General features: G+C 39.4%; 1 protein-coding gene across 1 annotated transcript; it reads left to right on the top strand.

Moving 5' to 3' along the window:
• Window positions 1-3684: 3684 nt before the first annotated feature.
• On the top strand, window positions 3685-16314 carry slc40a1 (solute carrier family 40 member 1). The gene is made up of 8 exons (XM_085384137.1): window positions 3685-4060; window positions 4169-4236; window positions 4519-4678; window positions 5067-5182; window positions 10505-10631; window positions 10991-11236; window positions 11334-11969; window positions 12750-16314. The coding sequence occupies exons 1-8, from the start codon at window positions 4027-4029 to the stop codon at window positions 13064-13066; spliced, it is 1704 nt and encodes a 567-aa protein (XP_085240263.1). The 5' UTR covers window positions 3685-4026; the 3' UTR covers window positions 13067-16314.
• The last annotated feature ends 1768 nt before the right edge of the window (window positions 16315-18082 follow it).

Here is an 18082-nt window from a genome sequence, read left to right as displayed (position 1 = left end):
TTAGCTTGGTACAGTAGATTTCTGGTTTTATATTTCTGCTCAGGTTAAGCTGTATCATTGAATGTAGAATTGTGCTTTGGAGCAGTTTTGCAACCTTTGGACAGATCCAACTCAGGCATCTGCTCTTTGATTTCTCTTGGAAATCCAGCCTTGAATAAACTTTTCTCATGCCTATAAATAAGCAGGAAATGAGTGACCATCTCCTGCTTATACTACTTTACCCAGTGCAATAATATTTATGAAAGGAAGAAGATGAAGATCATTAAAACACATCACAAGCATTTTGGACATCGTAAACAATACTTTAGTGCCAAATTAGACGTGAATGCTCACCTATAAAGAATTCTGGAGATGCATTTGTTTTTATGCATCACAAAGCTGCAGTTTTTCTTTCTACACTCCAGAATGTGATGCAACCGGTCGTCAGATTTTAGAGTAATTTTGCAACAAGGATTTAAGTAACCAACAGAACTGCAATGAGATCCTCCCACAAAGAGCAAAGAGGCTCTGCTTTGTCACATGTCATTTTGATGGACTGCGTTCAGTGTGTTTGTGGGTGTTTTTGACCTTGAGACAGATTAGGAGCTTCACAGAGTCCATTTTTGTTTTCATGCTTAAGCTTTCGTAACACCGCAGGGCTGAGGTGGTAAAACTGGAAGGTTTAGTTGAGTTTGTGCAAAGTTTTGTGTTGCAAATGGATAAAAACAACAGCTCTAAATTTGCATCAAACCCAACAAAAGTAAAGCACTTGATCTTTGTGGTATAATATGAAAGCCACATAGAACCTGCCCCCACAGGACCGAGCACAATACAGGGCTGTATGTGTGGGTATTATTCACTGGAGTGTGCTAAAAAAAAACCTCAAAAAACCTAAACTGTGTCACTGGAGAGCAGTCATGATGTTTCAGTGAGGGTCTCACTCAGCTGATCAGAGTTCATACAATGTGCAGTTAAAAGAGACATACATGCAGGTGTTCACTGAGTGTTTATTGCGGCCCGAGGAGGCTTCATCCATGCAAGCTGTAATTACAGCTGTAATACTGTTCTGTTGACAAAGTGCACGAATGCAAGTCATCCGAATGTGCACTATGTACACAAGTTTTACCTCCAAACTCACCTGCAGCAGCAAGCAGGAGGTAAACAGCTCCACTAGGTCAGCGCAATAACCAAAAGTTTCTTTTGTATGTGGTATCACGTGGGCAGAAAACGCTCCATTAATCTTTAACCTTTGATATAACTCTGCTCTCCCTTGGTCTTTGGCTTTTCTCTGATTCAATTTAAAAGAAAGAATGGCATGCAAAAGAATCATACTAGATCTAAAACTTTTAACATATTTTCACAAAAGAATACTTATACTTCAATGAAGCACTAATAATATTTGGAAACGGTACAAATGTGTAGGTCACACATGCGTCATGGTGTTTTAATGCATCAGTTAAAATTTATGTAAGTGTTTTAAAGCATTTAAATGCCTTGTATATACAATATGTAACTTTAAATACCATAGACTGCATATCAAAGATGGCCAAAGAAATTGTGACATCATAATGTTGAGCAAAGTCCAGGGTGAACATTTTCACCTTCACTATGTTCCCGTTTTGAAACCAGATGTCACAAGCTACATGCGTGCAGAGAATTGTTAATCACATGCTGAAGCAAACTGTGGTTTATGCTTCTTTCAGACTCCAATAAAAAACACAATTTACAAAGTGAACTTCATGTTCCACTTCATGTGGGACTGCTGAACTATACAACCAGAGGAGTCGCCCTCTGCTGGCCATTAACAGAAAATCATGTTTAAGGGACTTCCACATTGGATTCTGGATCTGTGAACAACTTATAAAATCTGTGTTGTAGAAGCAAGTCTTGCCACTCATTCAGTTATCTAAATTAACTTTATTGTGGTCACCAGAACATAAAATTGTTATAATGACATATATGTCATATAAAAAAAAAACATGCTTAAACAGTTTGTTGACTTTTACGCTTTCACCACCATCTTTGCTGATGCAGAACTTTCCAGTATGTTTTATTTCTAATCCTTTCAACTATATTTTAACTGTATTTTAATATCTATTAAAATATGCTTTGGGGTTGTCTACCATATCAGATCAGAAGCTGGCAAGTGGTTGCTGGTGGTTGTTGGTACTATCAGTCACACAGAAGGTGCTGCTCCAAAAACATCCTTATGATTGCAGATTGTTGCTGTTCGTTGTACTTTGAATGGAAGATGCAGAACTGTCTACAACACCCTCCAACTAATAGTAAAATTGAAATAAAACTTTTAAAAGTGCAAAAAACATTCACCTTCAAAGTAAAAGTTGTGCCTCTGTGTTCCAGACATGTTTCAAAAGGTGGTGCTTTTATTTTGAAGACTGATTTTCTCTGTGCTTTTGTTGCATTTTTCACAGTTTCATAGATGTTTGGAGAGACTTTGGTGAGTGTTTGCAGTCGGTGTCTTCCATGCAAATTACGGTCGACTGCTGCAATCTGCTAGAGAAGAAAGCGATTGCAAAGATTTTTGTGGTGCAGCAATTTGCACTTCTTTGTGACTAATTTCAGCAACCTCAAGCAACCACAGAGAAACTGGTTGAGGAATACAGATTTTTCCCTGGCAACCAGTTTTGGCAAATGGTCACAGCAAAAATGTCAGATAATTGGTTAGTGGTCACTTCCATCTAAAACTTCAACAGGCCTTGATATTCTCCTGATTTTCTTTCGGCTGTTCTCTTTAGGGGTCACCACAGCGGATCATCTCCCTCCATCTTAACCTATCCCTAGCACCTTCCTCTGTGACACAACCCCCCTGCATCTTTGAACCTCCTCTGTGGTCTTCCTCTTCCTTGCTAGGCAGTTCTATATTCATTGTAATCCATTTTCAATAAATTCAATTGAGTTTAATTTATATAGCACCAATTTAGAACAACAGTGGCCTCAATCTGCTTTATAATCTAAAGACCCTACAATATTAGACAGAAACCCCAACAATCAGACGACCCCCTATGGTCAGACAGTTGGCGACAGTGGGAAGGAAAAACTCCTTTTTAACAGGAAGAAACCTGCAGAACCCCCGCAAGGAGGGAAAGCCTTATATTCAACACATTTATTACTATTCACATTTTTTTAATTGTCTTTCAAAATATTTAAGATAAAAACATTGTTAATGTATTTTTTAGCTAACAATTTTAACTGTCATGCATGCTATTAGCTAATAATTTCAATTTCGTGTCCATTATAGTTACCCAACAGTTTAATTTCCTTATTTATATCTTTATTATTTTTCTTAAATGTCTGTATAAAACTTGAATTTCTTTTCAATAATAATGATCATCATCATCATCATCATCATAATAATAATAATAATAATAATAATAATAATAATAATAATAATAATAATAATAATAATAACAAGAATAACAATAATAGTAAATAATCATGCATGTTGCTAGGAGGTAAACAAGTGGAGGAGGGGAGCATTTAAAACCGAAGCTCACCTTTGTGAGAGGAACCGGAGGGTTTAACTGTAACAAGGTAACAATGACACCATTTTCTGCTCCTATAGTGCATTTTTTTCTTTTTCTTCTTTTTTTTTCTTTAAGTAGGCAGGACCGCGTCTGTTTTTGACACAGGGGTAAAGAAAGGGCAGTCACGTGACCGCGCGGGGTATATTCGAGGCGGGTCGTAAACAGAGCAGCAGCAGCTGCGGAGAGCAGAGCCGAGCAGACAGTCCACAGGAGCCCAGCTGACAGGAGCTCGTCTCCCGGTTTCGTGTCCCTGCGACCCACCCGGCCTTTCGGGCTATAAAATCATTTCTTTCCAACTTCAGCTACAGTGATAGCTAAGTTTGGAGAGGAGAAAAAGGGAGAAACGCCGTGTCTTCTTTTGTTTTTTCCGGTTATTGTGTCAGTTAGGTGCAGAGGTAGTCGGAGTCGACCTCCTTTTGCATTACAAAAGGGGATCTAGCAGAAAAGAGAGAATATATATTAGACATATCAAGCCGGTTGTTTCTATCTGAAGAGCTTTAAAATGGATAACTCTGGAACTAAAAAGACGTGCATGGGTGAGTTGTTTTTCTGTTGCAGGAGAAATTACTGAATATTTCCCAGGAGAGGAGCCTGAGTGTCACAGATGGGTATCGAACACCAGCTGTAACATGTTTTCTCCACAGAATCCACCCGAGACTTCTTCACCTCGGCCAAATTTCTCATCTACATGGGCCACGCTCTGTCAACATGGGTGAGCACACACTGTTTATAACCAGCATTGTATTATAACCATGCTCATGTCCATCTAACTGACATCACACAGTAAATGTATGCATGTTCACCTTGATGACTATATTTATTTGTGGCCATCCAGTGTTAAATCAAACCTAATGCGTTATTAGTTTTGTTATTGCTGTTTTATATGTCATTACAACTGTGCAAACTCACTTATTTTTGCACCTGCAGCTAGCCACACAGTACTCTATTTACAAATAGCTTTAAATATCTGAATATCTGAATTTAAATTCCTCAGGGTGACCGGATGTGGAACTTCGCTGTGGCAGTTTTCCTGGTGGAGCTGTACGGGAACAGCCTGCTGCTCACTGCCGTGTATGGGCTGGTGGTGGCTGGCTCGGTGCTCCTGCTGGGAGCCATCATCGGGGACTGGGTGGACAAAAACCCCAGGCTTAAAGGTAAGTTTAATCTGGGTTATGTGTGGCACTTTTTGGCTCAGTTTGGTGGGCTTGAATTGGGTTTCTGGCAGTTCTTTTTGCTGGTCAGATGTCACAACACCTCTGACATTTGGCCCATATAAGGGCCAGGACCTGTAGCTTGCCCTGAGTCAACACCGTCAGCCAAGGACAAAGAAAACTGTAAATAGTTACTGCAGTCTGGGATGTAAAACCAGGTGTTTGACTGTGAACATGAATTCCCTTGAACACAGACATTTAACAGTTAAACTGGAAAATAATTACACAGAAGAATTTGGCAAAGACATGAAATGAGCTTCTTTGCACCATAATGAATGTGTTGTGTCTGATCAGATCTCTGTCCCTAATGCCTGTCGTGGTCTTTCCACAGTGGCCCAGACTTCGCTGCTGGTCCAGAACAGTTGTGTCATCGCGTGCGGGGTCCTCCTCATGCTTGTTTTCCAGTTCAAAGACCAGCTCACGGAGCTCTACAATGGATGGATTCTGGTAAGATCCCCTGTCCTGTTTCAACCTGTTTTGGTGGGGATTTGCACTGAAAGCATTTTTACCTCCTTTCTTTAAGCTGAGGTTGAAACGTTCCTACTTTCACTCACTGATGCGAGTTCCCCTGTCAGTGTGATTTATGGAGTGAGCACAGCTTATCCACAGAGGATTGCAACAGCTCCACTAGAATTTTTTAATGTTCATTTGAACTCAAGTTAATCATCTTGAAATCATAAACTTATTATAAGCAAATCGATGAACAAAATCTGTAGAATTTACACTTGAGTATTTAATGCTTTAGTGGTTTTTTTTAAAGCAGTAGAAAGAGCCTGTTTCTAAAATATTTGTGGGTGTAACCTGTCTTATCAAACGACTATCAGGACACAGCCTGAAGTGGACTCCCACAGATACTTACTGAAGCATCAAAAATAGTAAAAAAAAAAATTTAATAGAAAATTTAAAAAGAAAGAGGCCTATCAGATAATTTATTCTAATGCAAACTAAAAGCACCTATTCACTTCAATATATCAAATAATTCAAACACAGTTAACAGCGGAAAAACAGTAAAATGTGAAAGTGAAAATGAGTAATACACATAATTAGTTTGTAGTACACCAATCAATTATTTAGATATTTAAACTTTTTTTCTTTCAAATCTAATCCGGTGTACACATGACTGCTGATGAGTACAAATTTCTCTCTAACAGACTGAACTTCTGTTTTTATAATAAATAAGAAATCAATAATTCCTCATTTAAGTTTCCTCTTTCTCTCTGCTCATGATTTCAAGGGAAAGACCCAACAGTTAACACCAAAGCAAGTTAAAATTTCAAGACATAGCAGTATTCATATTTGCAAAACTCTTTCTATTGTCATCAGTTCCTCCTTAAAATAAATAATGCCGCTCTTGAGGCAGTTGGACAAAACATGGCACTTGAACTGAGTTTACATGAAGTTTATTCTGAATAAAATCAGTCAAATCCGAGAAAGGTTCCCATAGTTCAGTGAACCTTGGGAACCTTACATTCATACATTCATACTATGAATATTTTCTAGGCCCTCAGAGTACACAGGAGTGGGCCCGTTTTCACTCTGTTAAATGAGTTTTATCCCAAATTTCTAATCCCTCATAACTTTTATAAGTACCAATGATATTCACATTAAAGTTCTGTTAAAAACTGTACCTGGATCAGGTAGCACTACTCATGTCCGTTAAACCATTGGTGCTCATGTAAGGGAACAAGGTAGGTCTGAAAAATTAATTAAGGCCTTTATTTTACACAACTGAAGTACTTGTAAATTACACCATCACGTAGCAGCTTTTGTCTTCTTCAGGATGTAACTTGAAGAAGCGAAAGCTGATAAGCTTTGGTGATAAGCTGCTACGTGTTTCATAGCAAATCCAGCACCTTGTACTACGAAAGAGTTTATCATACAAAGCTGGTTATCACCTCAGACCTGCACGTTCACATGATCATATGACTCGTCCAGAGAAAGCAATCCCTATGAGTGTCACCTACTCCAGTCAGAGACATTATCACATTATGATCAAATGGTGATCACAAATCTCTAAAAAACATTTTTTTTAAATATAACAGCAAAACGCAACATTGTTGTTAAAAAGAAACAGTTAATGCAGAAAACCATTATTCTGATCTTTAGTGTACAGAGCAGTAAAATAAAAATTTTAATTACACTTAATTATTTTCTGGCTGAGGCTGAGGGTTTTTTTTCCCTGCTGTGGAGTCTTTACTATTTAAGGGTTTGAGAGTAAAGATTAAATACAAAATCAATATTCAAATGTAGTTTACACATTAGATATGATGTCAGCAATTAAAGTGGAGGTGTCCTGGTTAGGATCAAATGTTAACGATTAAAGTAAAATAAAATTGTTGTAGAGTTTTGATTGCCAACAGATAAAAAAAACAAAATGAAATAAAGTTGCGTCAAAAGATCTATATTTATCAGGGAAACACAAAGACATTAAAATGCTCCTATTCTCCTCGTAATGAAATCTTTTAGGAATGGTGATGCTGTTTTCTGAAGATTGGTCAGTAGGAGTTAATTTCATACCTGTTGGTTTTCATCTGAAACTTAACGTGCTCTGGAGCAGGTTACCATGGCACGTTAAGACGTAAATCACCTTCATAGTACTGTACAAAAATGAGATTTTTTTCCTTAGATTGTGACACTTGGAGTGGCTGTGAAGTTGACTTATTTTTAGTTTTAACAGAGTTTTTCAGCCCTGAAAATTTCAGATGTATATCTCGTTTGATTATGAAGGTATGAGGGCTCAAAATATTGGAAAAATCCAAAAATTTGAATACAGGTTCAGCAACTCTGAAAACATTCAAAGTGTGCTGGTAAAGATTTGCTTTGGATCAATTAAATAAACTAAGATTGAAATAATTAGCTGATTCTGAAGGAGTCATGTGGAGGATTACTCAGATTTATTTATTTATTAATGCATTGATCCAAGAGTGTCCACATAAACTTCTCTGTAGCTAAATCTGTACCTGACTTCAGTTTTTCTCCCTGAATGCAGATGTGAAGCATTACAGTTAAAAAGTGAAACACTTCCAGGAGAAAGTCAGCAATGACTTTCTCTAAAGTTTGATTTCACTTCAAGACGAATCTTGAATCTTGAGTAAAGGGGGTTAGAAAACAAGTAGATTCTCAAGCCTGCAGTAGATTTAACATACGAGTACATACATACTACAACAGGAAAGCTACTGGGGACCAGGTGTTTCAGTTATTTCTTTTTTACACTTGTTGAGCTATGTGACTAAACAGGAGCTCCCTCACTGTCAATATTTTGATCTCCGCGATCCAGAGATCCAGAACTGCAAACTGTTCAAGTTTCCGTTCATCACAGGAGACGGGTTTGGGTGTCGGGTTGAAACACAGAAGCCCTCCAGCGTTGTTCTTTTGTGTTTGAAGTATCTGTGGGAAAATGGGGCTATTTCTCTAGCGGTCAGAGAGTTCAGAGGGCTGGCTGTTGTCGGAGTGCTGGTGGAGGTGGTGAGAGACTGGTGAAACAGGAGATTTAGTGTCTTGCTGAACGCTGTGCAGTCAGCAGGTTGTTCAAGGCCAGTCACATGACACAGAGAGAAATGTGGCTGGGCCTGCTGAAGCATTTCTGTTTTTTTATTGTTTCTATACTGACCAGAGCAGCTGTGTGAAAATGCATGCACAGACCCACAAACAGAGTCTGCTTCAGAAAAATGTGCAGTTTCTGCTGAAATTTTTAATTTTAACTAATGATATAGATTTTTTTTTCAACAGGAAGTTATTGATTTGACACGTAGTGGGAACGGTTGACATTTGATTTCATTCTTAAAGAGCTAATCAGGTCGGATTTTGAGAGTTAGAAAAAGTTGAGAAACTCATGTTCCCTTTACCCTTGACACCTTCTGTTGAGGGATCTGGTCCATGCTTTGCAGCCAGTTAAAATGACCCACTTTTTGAAGACAAGTTCCTGAAGATGTTCATCACTGTGACAGATTCCATCTGAACTTGTTGGGCTTCATACTCTCAATTGACACTCAGCTCACACTGCCGTCTCTCTATTATCCACTGTGGTGTAGCCAACATTGACATTTTTCTAGTGTTTGTTTTTGTAAGTTTTGGCATTTACTGCAGATTGTAGCGGAGTGCACAACCTTACGTAATTTATGTTTAGCCTCATCGTATCTTTAATAATTACTCTGGTGGTGTTTCCCCTTGGTAGACTGCTTAGTGGGTCCGGGTGATGCCCCCCCCCCCAGGTTAGTCAGGACTAGCTTCCCTGTCATCAGACTTAGACATTTGGGGTCAGTTGGTGTCTATTCAGTATGTTTTTAGATGATTGAACACTTGCTGGGAAGCTTTTTCTGCCCTTCAGTCAGCTCTAGCCTCTATCTTTTGTTCTCCCGTCTCATATTTCCTACTGCCCCTCCCCCCTTAAACCGTCACAGCAGAAACAAACATGACCATAAATGACTGCAAAATGGAGAGTATAACCCTGTGATAAAATTTCACAAAGGCACAAAAATTAGGCAAGCTAGATAAATAAAAACATGCATATTGAATCTTTTTTAAAAATATATTTATCTGTTCCCTTGGCTAAACTGTGCAGCTGTACTGGAACAGGAATGACTACTTTGGACCCCTCCTCCACCCTAGAAACAACTCCTTTTTAAGTCAAAGGTCAAATCAGTATGGATCAATACAGATCCATCAGTGATGAAACATAAATGTCTCTTCTAATGGGAGATTTTGTCCCAGTATTTTAAATGGGAAACATGGAAAAGGGGACCATAGCCCAGAAAAAAATCGGTGAAATTCAGTGATTTAAAGGGATGACAGGTAAAATAAAGCTTAAGACAGCGCTGTCCAACAGATCGAGAAATTAAGTTAATGGTGTTAATTCTTTCATTGGAAATCCAAAGAGTTGGAGAATCAGTGCTAAAGCTGGCTCTAGCTATCCTCTAAAAAGCAACAGTGGACTCATGTGTACTTTCTCTGACACTCCAACCAAACCCCGTATTGGATTTAGATTCAACCACATGCTAAATAGGCAGATTTTCATAAACCAGAACATGCCACGAGGTACACATCAAGCTTGGGACTGCAGGCTTTTCTTTTTGGGTGTTCCAAAAAAGATGTTAACCTGAACTCGAACCTGAATTCTTGATGGGTTTATGGATGACCTTGTAAATGTTAAACGTTAAATAAAAATCATAATCTAAAATAATAATATATTATTTTAGAATATATAAAATAATCATGCTTTAGTTGAAGGCAGCTGGACTCCTTTTAGGTGTTTCATGTCATCTGAAAGGCTGAGGAGTTGCAGGTGTTTATCTTCTTATAGGGCTGTGATCTTGGAAATTGTCAAGACACGCCCAGACGTGTGAGGACGTTTGTGAGTCATTAAGGTCACAGTGGTGGAGGTGTGAATGGCAGCTCAGTTGCCTAGGAAGGGATCTCAAGATTGTTTTACAGGTAACTGATAGCTGGTGACATAGGCCACCAGTTCGGTTCAAGGATAGCCGCTCCAGTTGAACCTAAATTGTCTCCTTTTTTCCTCTGAGTTTGTTGGTCTTGAGGAGATTGTGTAAATCAACATAACTCAAATATGTGTTCATCGAAAAGGACTGAACTGTGTAGCTTTGTGGCTTAATACTGAGGTTTTTGGACTACAATGGAATTCGATGACATGAGGGAGTTAGATCTATCCGATTCTTAGTTTTTCATGTTTCATGGGAGTATTTGTCATTTTATCACACAAAGTCAGTCCAAATATAAAACTACTGTTACATTTTTTTTTTTTATCATTTTCAGACAACTTGCTACATCCTGGTCATCACCATCGCCAACATTGCCAACCTTGCCAGCACGGCCATGTCCATTACCATCCAGAGAGACTGGGTGGTTGTTGTAGCAGGTCAGGACAGCAGCAAGTTGGCAGGTAGGTGTTTGCTATCGACTGGTGGCTTATCTTCAGATGTAGGCCTCATATGATCTGTTATCAGGTCATATGTTCAGCTGGGAGGACTTTGAACCCCGGATGCTGACTCGCTCACATTTCTTTTTCTTTTTTTTTATGTCACTGCAGTTTTCCATTGATTGTGACAAGCTGCTAGAAAGATTTGGTCACATGGTGCACAACACTTTGAACTGGTTGACCCTTATCAATCCGCTTGTGCTAGTTCTTAGTTTATATTACTGTAAACACGAATTTTAAGACCATAATCAGCTTTTTTATATCAATGTGTTAAATTAGCTGTTAAACTAACTAGCTTCTACTTCCACTCCCTTGTCAAACAGATATGAATGCCACAGTGCGGATTATTGACCAGCTGACCAACATCCTGGCTCCCATGTTAGTGGGCCAGATTATGGCCTTTGGCTCTCATTTCGTTGGCTGTGGCTTCATCTCTGGCTGGAACCTGTGCTCCATGTGTGTGGAGTACGCACTGCTGTGGAAGGTCTACCAGAAGACGCCCGCACTGGCTGTGAAAGCTGGACAGAAGGAGCAGCAGCAGGAGCTCAAACAGCTCAGCCCTACAAAAGGTAAGTGCAGCATTATCTGTTTGTATCGTTGGGGAATAAAACTGACTGTGTTTTAGATTTGGTAATCGAGAACCTCCATTATTCTGCCCTTTGACAGATTTGGAGAATGGCCAGAGTCCCGAGGAGTCATCTCAGCCACTTATGAACGAAACCTCCGTTGTTGCCAAGTCTGACTCTCCCAAACAGCGCAGCTGTTGCTACCAGATGGCTGAACCCGTGCGCACCTTCAAGGCCGGCTGGGTGGCCTACTACAACCAGAACATCTTCTTCGCCGGCCTTTCACTGGCCTTTCTTTACATGACGGTGCTGGGCTTTGACTGCATCACCACAGGCTACGCCTACACACAGGGCCTCAATGGCTCGGTGCTCAGTCTGCTGATGGGAGCCTCGGCCATCTCGGGCATCTGCGGCACCGTCGCCTTCACTTGGGTTCGCAAGAAGTGTGGCCTGATCCGCACTGGCTTCATCTCCGGCATGGCCCAGCTCTCCTGCCTCATACTGTGTGTCATCTCAGTCTTCGCTCCTGGAAGCCCCTTCGACCTCAGCGTCTCACCCTTCCAGGACCTCTACACCCATCTGATTGGAGAGAAGACCCTGCCTGAAGCTGTCCACAGCCTGACCGGTGGAAACATCACTATGCCTACTACTGCCGCACCAACCCAAGAGCTGCCACCTATGCAGTCCTACATGTCTGTTAGTCTGCTGTTTGCTGGCGTAATTGCTGCTAGAGTTGGTGAGTGAAGTAGTTTATTTTTTTTCCCAATCTGGGAATACTTGCTGTATTTTAGATGCGGTGCAGAGATTTACCAAAATGGATTAGTACGCCAGCTATTAGTGGCCGAGTCCAGATGGAGAAGAATACGTCTGAAATCAGGAGTCAGTGGACGTTTGGAGAATTTTAAAGGCTTAAAAAACATTGTTAGTTTTGACTTGCATCTCTCTCTTATTTCGACTGTACTTTTATGCTACACTATTGTATTTCAAGTCGTGCAACAACAGGGTCGGTCATACTGTTGTTTGATAGGTCTTCCAAACAAAATTTCTATAAAAACACCTGCTGGAGATGATCAGTGTAGGGCCAGAAGCAGTTATTAAGTGGACTCCAGGGAAGGTCTCACTGCACATTATAGTCATAACACTGGTAATAAAAAAGGTCCACGCACCCCAAAGTGCTGATGTCCATTTTCTTAGGTGTGTTTATTTTATTCGTTAGGAAATTGGAGTGTTCAGGAACTGCTGCTCATGCTTTATTGGCATGTTCATTTCCTCTGACCAGATAGCAAATTTTCAAAATTATCACTTCCAGACAGGTGACTCAAGCAGCTTGACAAGTTGGACTGTTATATAACTTGTAAGAATGTCCCACAGGACCTCTGCAGTATCTGCAACCTTTGATGCCAGTAATATTGCCTCATTATTCCTAGTAGAGCTACTGTTGAGTACTGAAGCGGTTTTATTATGGATATAAAAAGATTATTAGAGCTGACTGTTGATCTTTGCCTCTGCCCTGCAGGTCTGTGGTCTTTTGACCTGACAGTGACCCAGCTCATCCAGGAGAATGTGATCGAGTCAGAGCGAGGTGTGATCAACGGCGTCCAGAATTCCATGAATTACCTCTTAGACCTTCTGCACTTCATCATGGTGATTCTGGCCCCAAACCCAGAGGCCTTTGGCCTTCTGGTCATCATCTCCGTCTCCTTTGTGGCCATGGGCCATATGATGTACTTTCGGTTTGCCTTCAGGAGCCTGGGCAACCGCCTCTTCCTCTGCTGCTCGCCGGAGCAGAAGGTGGAGGCGGTTGACAATCCTTCACTTCCTACCACTGTCTAATCCCATTAAAGAGACTCTGTCCTGGGTACATACATCTCAAACCTTACACTAGCCCTGCATCTTATTTATCTCACTAACATCTTAGCTTGTAGCTGGCAGAGTGCTAACGTAAAGCGTAGACAACATGCTATCGGTAGCCATTAACCATTAGCAGTAGCAGAAGAGTAGAAAGTGTTAGAAAGTAGTGAAAGTTTAGATAATGCAGGGGTTTCTGTAGCGTTTTCAGTCTGGGAGTCAGATGAGCGCCTCAGCCATACACCTATGGATCCACGCTCCTTAACACATGCATGCGCTGTCCAACAGGGGTCCATTGCTTCTGGGTGCTGTTGGAGAAATCATGGACAGTGCAGTGTAAAATCCTCTCCACCTAACAGCCCGCATGTAGCTGTAAAGATTTCTAAAAGGTGCTTCAGCAAAAAAAAGGGCAGAATGAGAGAGAAATCTCATAGAGGAAGCTGAGATCCTGACAGTCAGGACGCCACTCGGGTTGCCTCTCAGTTTGGGTTCGTTGGTGCTGTCGCTGCATCCGCTCACTGTTCTCTCATAGACTTCTTTCTGTGCTGGCTTACATATATATATACACACACGTGTGTGTGATGAGCAGGTTGTGGATACTTTTTATTTAACCAAACAGAAAACTGGGATCTTGTCTCTTTAATGTGTGGTGTTGAGCATTTAGCTGTGTTTATTCAGGAAATGCAGGCGGTGGTTTTTGTAATGACTGTATCATCAGTATTGTGTTGTGTGCTTGCAGTTGTGCCATATGAAACACAAACATCCTATGCACCCTTATCAATAGCTCGCAGTTACCAAAGTTAAAGTCCATACATGGCTTAAAAGGAAGTGAGGGAAACCAGTTTTGGCTGTCTAAGCATTCCAAATATACACAATATTTTCCATCCAGTGAAAATCTTACTGTATCTGAACCCACTTGTAGATTGTATCTAATCTTTTTTTTCTGGTAGTTTACAATTATATGAAGATGTGTTAGGGCCGTTCTAGGATTGTGGTGAATTTTTGTGGAAAGAAACTCCAAGACTAAAAAGCTGTAAAATCACACTAAAACAAATATGAATATACAAAAACACAAAAGTGCCAGAAAACGGACATCACTTACGAGGAAAAGAGAGAAAAAAAAGTTGTAAATTTATGGGAAATACAATTTTTGAGAAAGTTGTCTAGAAAAAAAGAGGTCATAAATATGTGAAAAAATTACAACTGCATAATAATCTTCTGCATAATCACAAATGCAGAAGTCAAGATTTCCTGAGATTAAGTAATAAATTAGTCAAAGAAATTTAGGTATTCTTTGAGATTACAAAACTACCTCTTTAGTCTCTAAAATTTACATTTTAAATTTGTGAGAAGAAACTCTTAAAATTGCAAATTTATCAGAAAAAAAAAAAACAGTATTTTGACATTAAAGAAAAAATTCTTTATATTCTCTAAAATAAAAATAAATTTATTGTGTGTACTAGAAAAATATATTTTTTGAGAATTTAGTCATACATTTATGAAGATTACAATTGGACTCGAATGTGTTTAGTTTAGTTCTCTTAAAGAAGTTGTAAATTTATGATCTGGAAAAAATTTAAAATCTGGAAAAAGTCGTAATGATTCTGATTATAATGTTTTTAAGCTAAAATTAATGAGAAATTAAAACTCTTACAGAATATTAAGATATACAGTGTTGTATAGATTTACAACTTTAATAAAAAGAAGATATATCCAAGTTTCTTTCCAAATTTCTTTTTACATTTATTTTATTTCATTTTTTTCCCTCAGAATACCACCCTTACCTCCACAAGTTTTGTTTTTTTTTTTTTAAAACTTGAACGGCTCTAGCATGGATTCATATGAACATCTTAGTCTTTTGAGTTCTCTGGAGTGATTTTTTTCCAGTGATTGTCTATAACTCAGGCACTTTACGTGATTGACTTCTGTCTTTACACCTAATGCGTGATCAGGCATTAGTTCAATATGATTTTGCACAAATCTGAAGTCCCGACTTCACCCAAAACCCTCCGCACCATGCACAGTAATGCGTTCTCTCTTCAGATGTCGTTGTTTGGCGGGAGGGTACTACGGCACATATTGCAACACCCAGCACTACTACCACATGGTCATGAGGGAAAAATAACCTACCCGAGTTCCTGTGAAAAACAGCCTCGGTTTACCTCAGGCGCTCCCACGTTTCCTCAAAAAGCTACTCAGGGATCTGAGTCAGCAGGTCTTATCTGAAATCACTTTATGGCACTAAAACCCTCAACTTTTATTCAGCCGGGGTTGAAAACGTACCCATTTAGGGATTTTTGGTGCTTCTGCATGCCGTTTTTGCCATGAAGTGATTAAACAAATTAAAAAGTTTAATTTTTTAATGAATGTTTCCAGACCTTTACAGAATCACTATAATACAGAAATATCTATATAAAGAGCGTAGCATTGAAAGCCCCAAAGGTCTATTTTGTTCCCCGTAGAGTCAACCCTTCAGTTGTAAGTGGAATAACATGTTGTCTGCTTACCTTGCATTTTTACCTGTATCCTTTCCACCTCTGAACCTCCGAAATTTCACACGCCTTAATGGAAACCAGACTCGCCACACTGGCCGGTGCTCGCAGATGAAAAGGTTAACCACAATTCCAGCCGCGGAGGGTAGACGTGTTTGGGTTGGAAGGCGAGTTAACCGCACCAGGTGTGGGAGAACAGAGGGCCATTTTGTAGGGCCCGTGAAACAGGATGGAGGAGCTTTATTTTCATGTTCCACCTGCTTCACATTCAGTCTGCGCACGGGAACAAAAGCAGCTCTCAGAACAGGTCTGCTGATTCAGGAATATCCCACATGGTCATGAATGCTATATTTTCTAATGTAAATATATTTAGCTGTGAGTCGATACAAACTTAATTGGAAAACAGAAAATCAGAGTGTATACTGTTGTTGTGCTGTTTGAAAACTTTTTTTTTTTTACATTTTTATATATGTAGTGTCAACACTTTGTGATTCTTTTTTCTGTAAGCTGTAGTTCCTTTTCATTTGAGCACATCTGTATTTTATTGCTTTCATCTCTTTCTACAAACATATACATATAAATAAAACTCTATATATCAGTGTTATTGTAGTTTGATAGAATAAAAGCACCAAATCATTAAGAAATCCTTTTTGTGTAATAATCACACTCCCCTGAATATCAGGAGGTTTGTATTGGTTGTAGTGCATGATATGTCTTAAATAAAGAAAACCTTTACAATCACTTCTCTGTAAAGTCGTGTTTGTGTGTGTGCCAGTCTTGGCCTTGGCTGCCACTGTGTGAGGTCACATACCACAGCAGAGTTAGCAGCTAATTTCCTTTTTCTCCAGGCAGCCGGTGCTGAACTGAGCCAGGTGACCTGAACTTCAACACAAAAGAGTGAGCTGGATTTGCACAACATGAGCAACAAATGAGCATTTGAGGCTCAGGCACATTAGCGAGCTTCAACTTTACATCACTCAGCGTCCTGTAGCGCGTCCTGTCCTCGCTGCTCGGCACTGCAGCCTGAAACCCATTTGCCATATCATACCAGCACTGGCAGGTCCACCACTGACACCCTGTGCTTTTCATGATGATGAGATGAGAGCAGATTTTCTAGAATTATGCAGAGCTGCAGTTGTCATTCGACCACTAAAGCAGCATGGATCATGTTTGAGTTATCCAAGCTCTCCGATTTTACTTGAAACAAAGCTACGAAAAAGTTGTAAATTAGACCCTCCTCAATTCCCTTGAAATGTATCCTTTGATTCAAATTCTCTAATGAAAAATTCTCTAATGCCTCCTAAGACTGAAACAATGGCTACATTGGTAAATTTTTACATTTTGAAAATATAAGTAGCTAATGGTTCCAGACAAATCCAGAAATGTTTTGGAATTTTTGAGAGATTGAGTCAATGATATGCTACATGAAACAACAAAAGTAGTCTGATCCAGTTTAACATGGGTTTATGTTAATAGATTTGAACATGAGGAGTCATGTTAGTGCAGGATCCCAGCTGACAGGGCGTTCAGTGAGTTGAGAACCAGCCTAAACTGTATTATGTGAACATGTTTTGTTTAGTTTTTTTTATCTTTACTGTCAAATTACTTTGTCTATTCACTATTTGGTACCATTATACCTAATCACTGTACAATTAGGAGAGAACCGGCCACTGACCTTAGTGAAAGTCCAATGTCTACAGACAAGAACTAGGTCTCCAGATAAGTGTGCACAGCATAAATATTATCTCCTTGAAAACGCCTTAAACAACAGGTTTGTTTTATTCAAACCCTGTGTTCACCTATTTGAAGAAAGTTTTCAGGAAAGAAATGAAACTTTTATTCTATCTGCAAAGAAATCGTCAGTGCCTGCTCCTACAGCTGATAAAAAAGGCAAGTGTTAGAGGTTCACATTGCTCAATTTTACAAGTCAGTAATCAGGTGTTTAACTCTATATCCACCTATACACTGAACACCTTTATTACAGTTACAGCTTCATTTCCAGAATAGCTGGTACACAACGAAACGGAATAGGTTTCAATAATTTTAAGTGTATATTTATATACAAAAAACTATATATACAAAAACTAAATTTGTCAAATATTAAACTATCATTTCTTCCATGATCACCTGGATTCATCAATGATTAGATTATATAATTTGATTCTAGGTAATGTTATTACTTCCTTTTAATAATCACTACCTGTGCAAGAACAATTTCCTACTCTCAAAATATTTCGCTTTACAGCTGTCAGCAGTTAGCATTCCAAATGTGGATACTTTTGTAACTGGCAGAGACATCCGAGGGAACGTTTTCCCACCAGAAAGCTATCTTGTTTTATGGGGGGGAAAGCTGTCGGCAGTTGCTATGCCAACTACTTGTAATTAGCAAACAGACATGGAAGTGATACCAGGTCTCATGTTAATGGGTTGAAAAGAAAAACATTCTCCCCCAAGAATCACTGTATCTGTGCAGGAAGTTTTGCAGGAAAATTTTCCCACCCAAACTTTT

Source organism: Rhamphochromis longiceps, linkage group LG16 (assembly GCF_057381845.1).
Source record: "Rhamphochromis longiceps isolate RC_006_pf linkage group LG16, R_longiceps_female_GT1.1, whole genome shotgun sequence".
NCBI classification, from domain to species: domain Eukaryota; kingdom Metazoa; phylum Chordata; class Actinopteri; order Cichliformes; family Cichlidae; genus Rhamphochromis; species Rhamphochromis longiceps.
Note: the sequence above shows the minus strand (reverse complement) of the source record. Positions and strands in the feature narration are given on the sequence as shown.

Excerpts from the sequence above, each read along its gene's own strand:
- slc40a1 (XM_085384137.1), top strand. The coding sequence starts at position 4,027 with ATGGATAACTCTGGAACTAAAAAGACGTGCATGG. Across the intron at positions 5,183-10,504 it reads TCTACAATGGATGGATTCTG|ACAACTTGCTACATCCTGGT; the intron begins GTAAGATCCCCT and ends TATCATTTTCAG. Across the intron at positions 11,237-11,333 it reads ACAGCTCAGCCCTACAAAAG|ATTTGGAGAATGGCCAGAGT; the intron begins GTAAGTGCAGCA and ends GCCCTTTGACAG.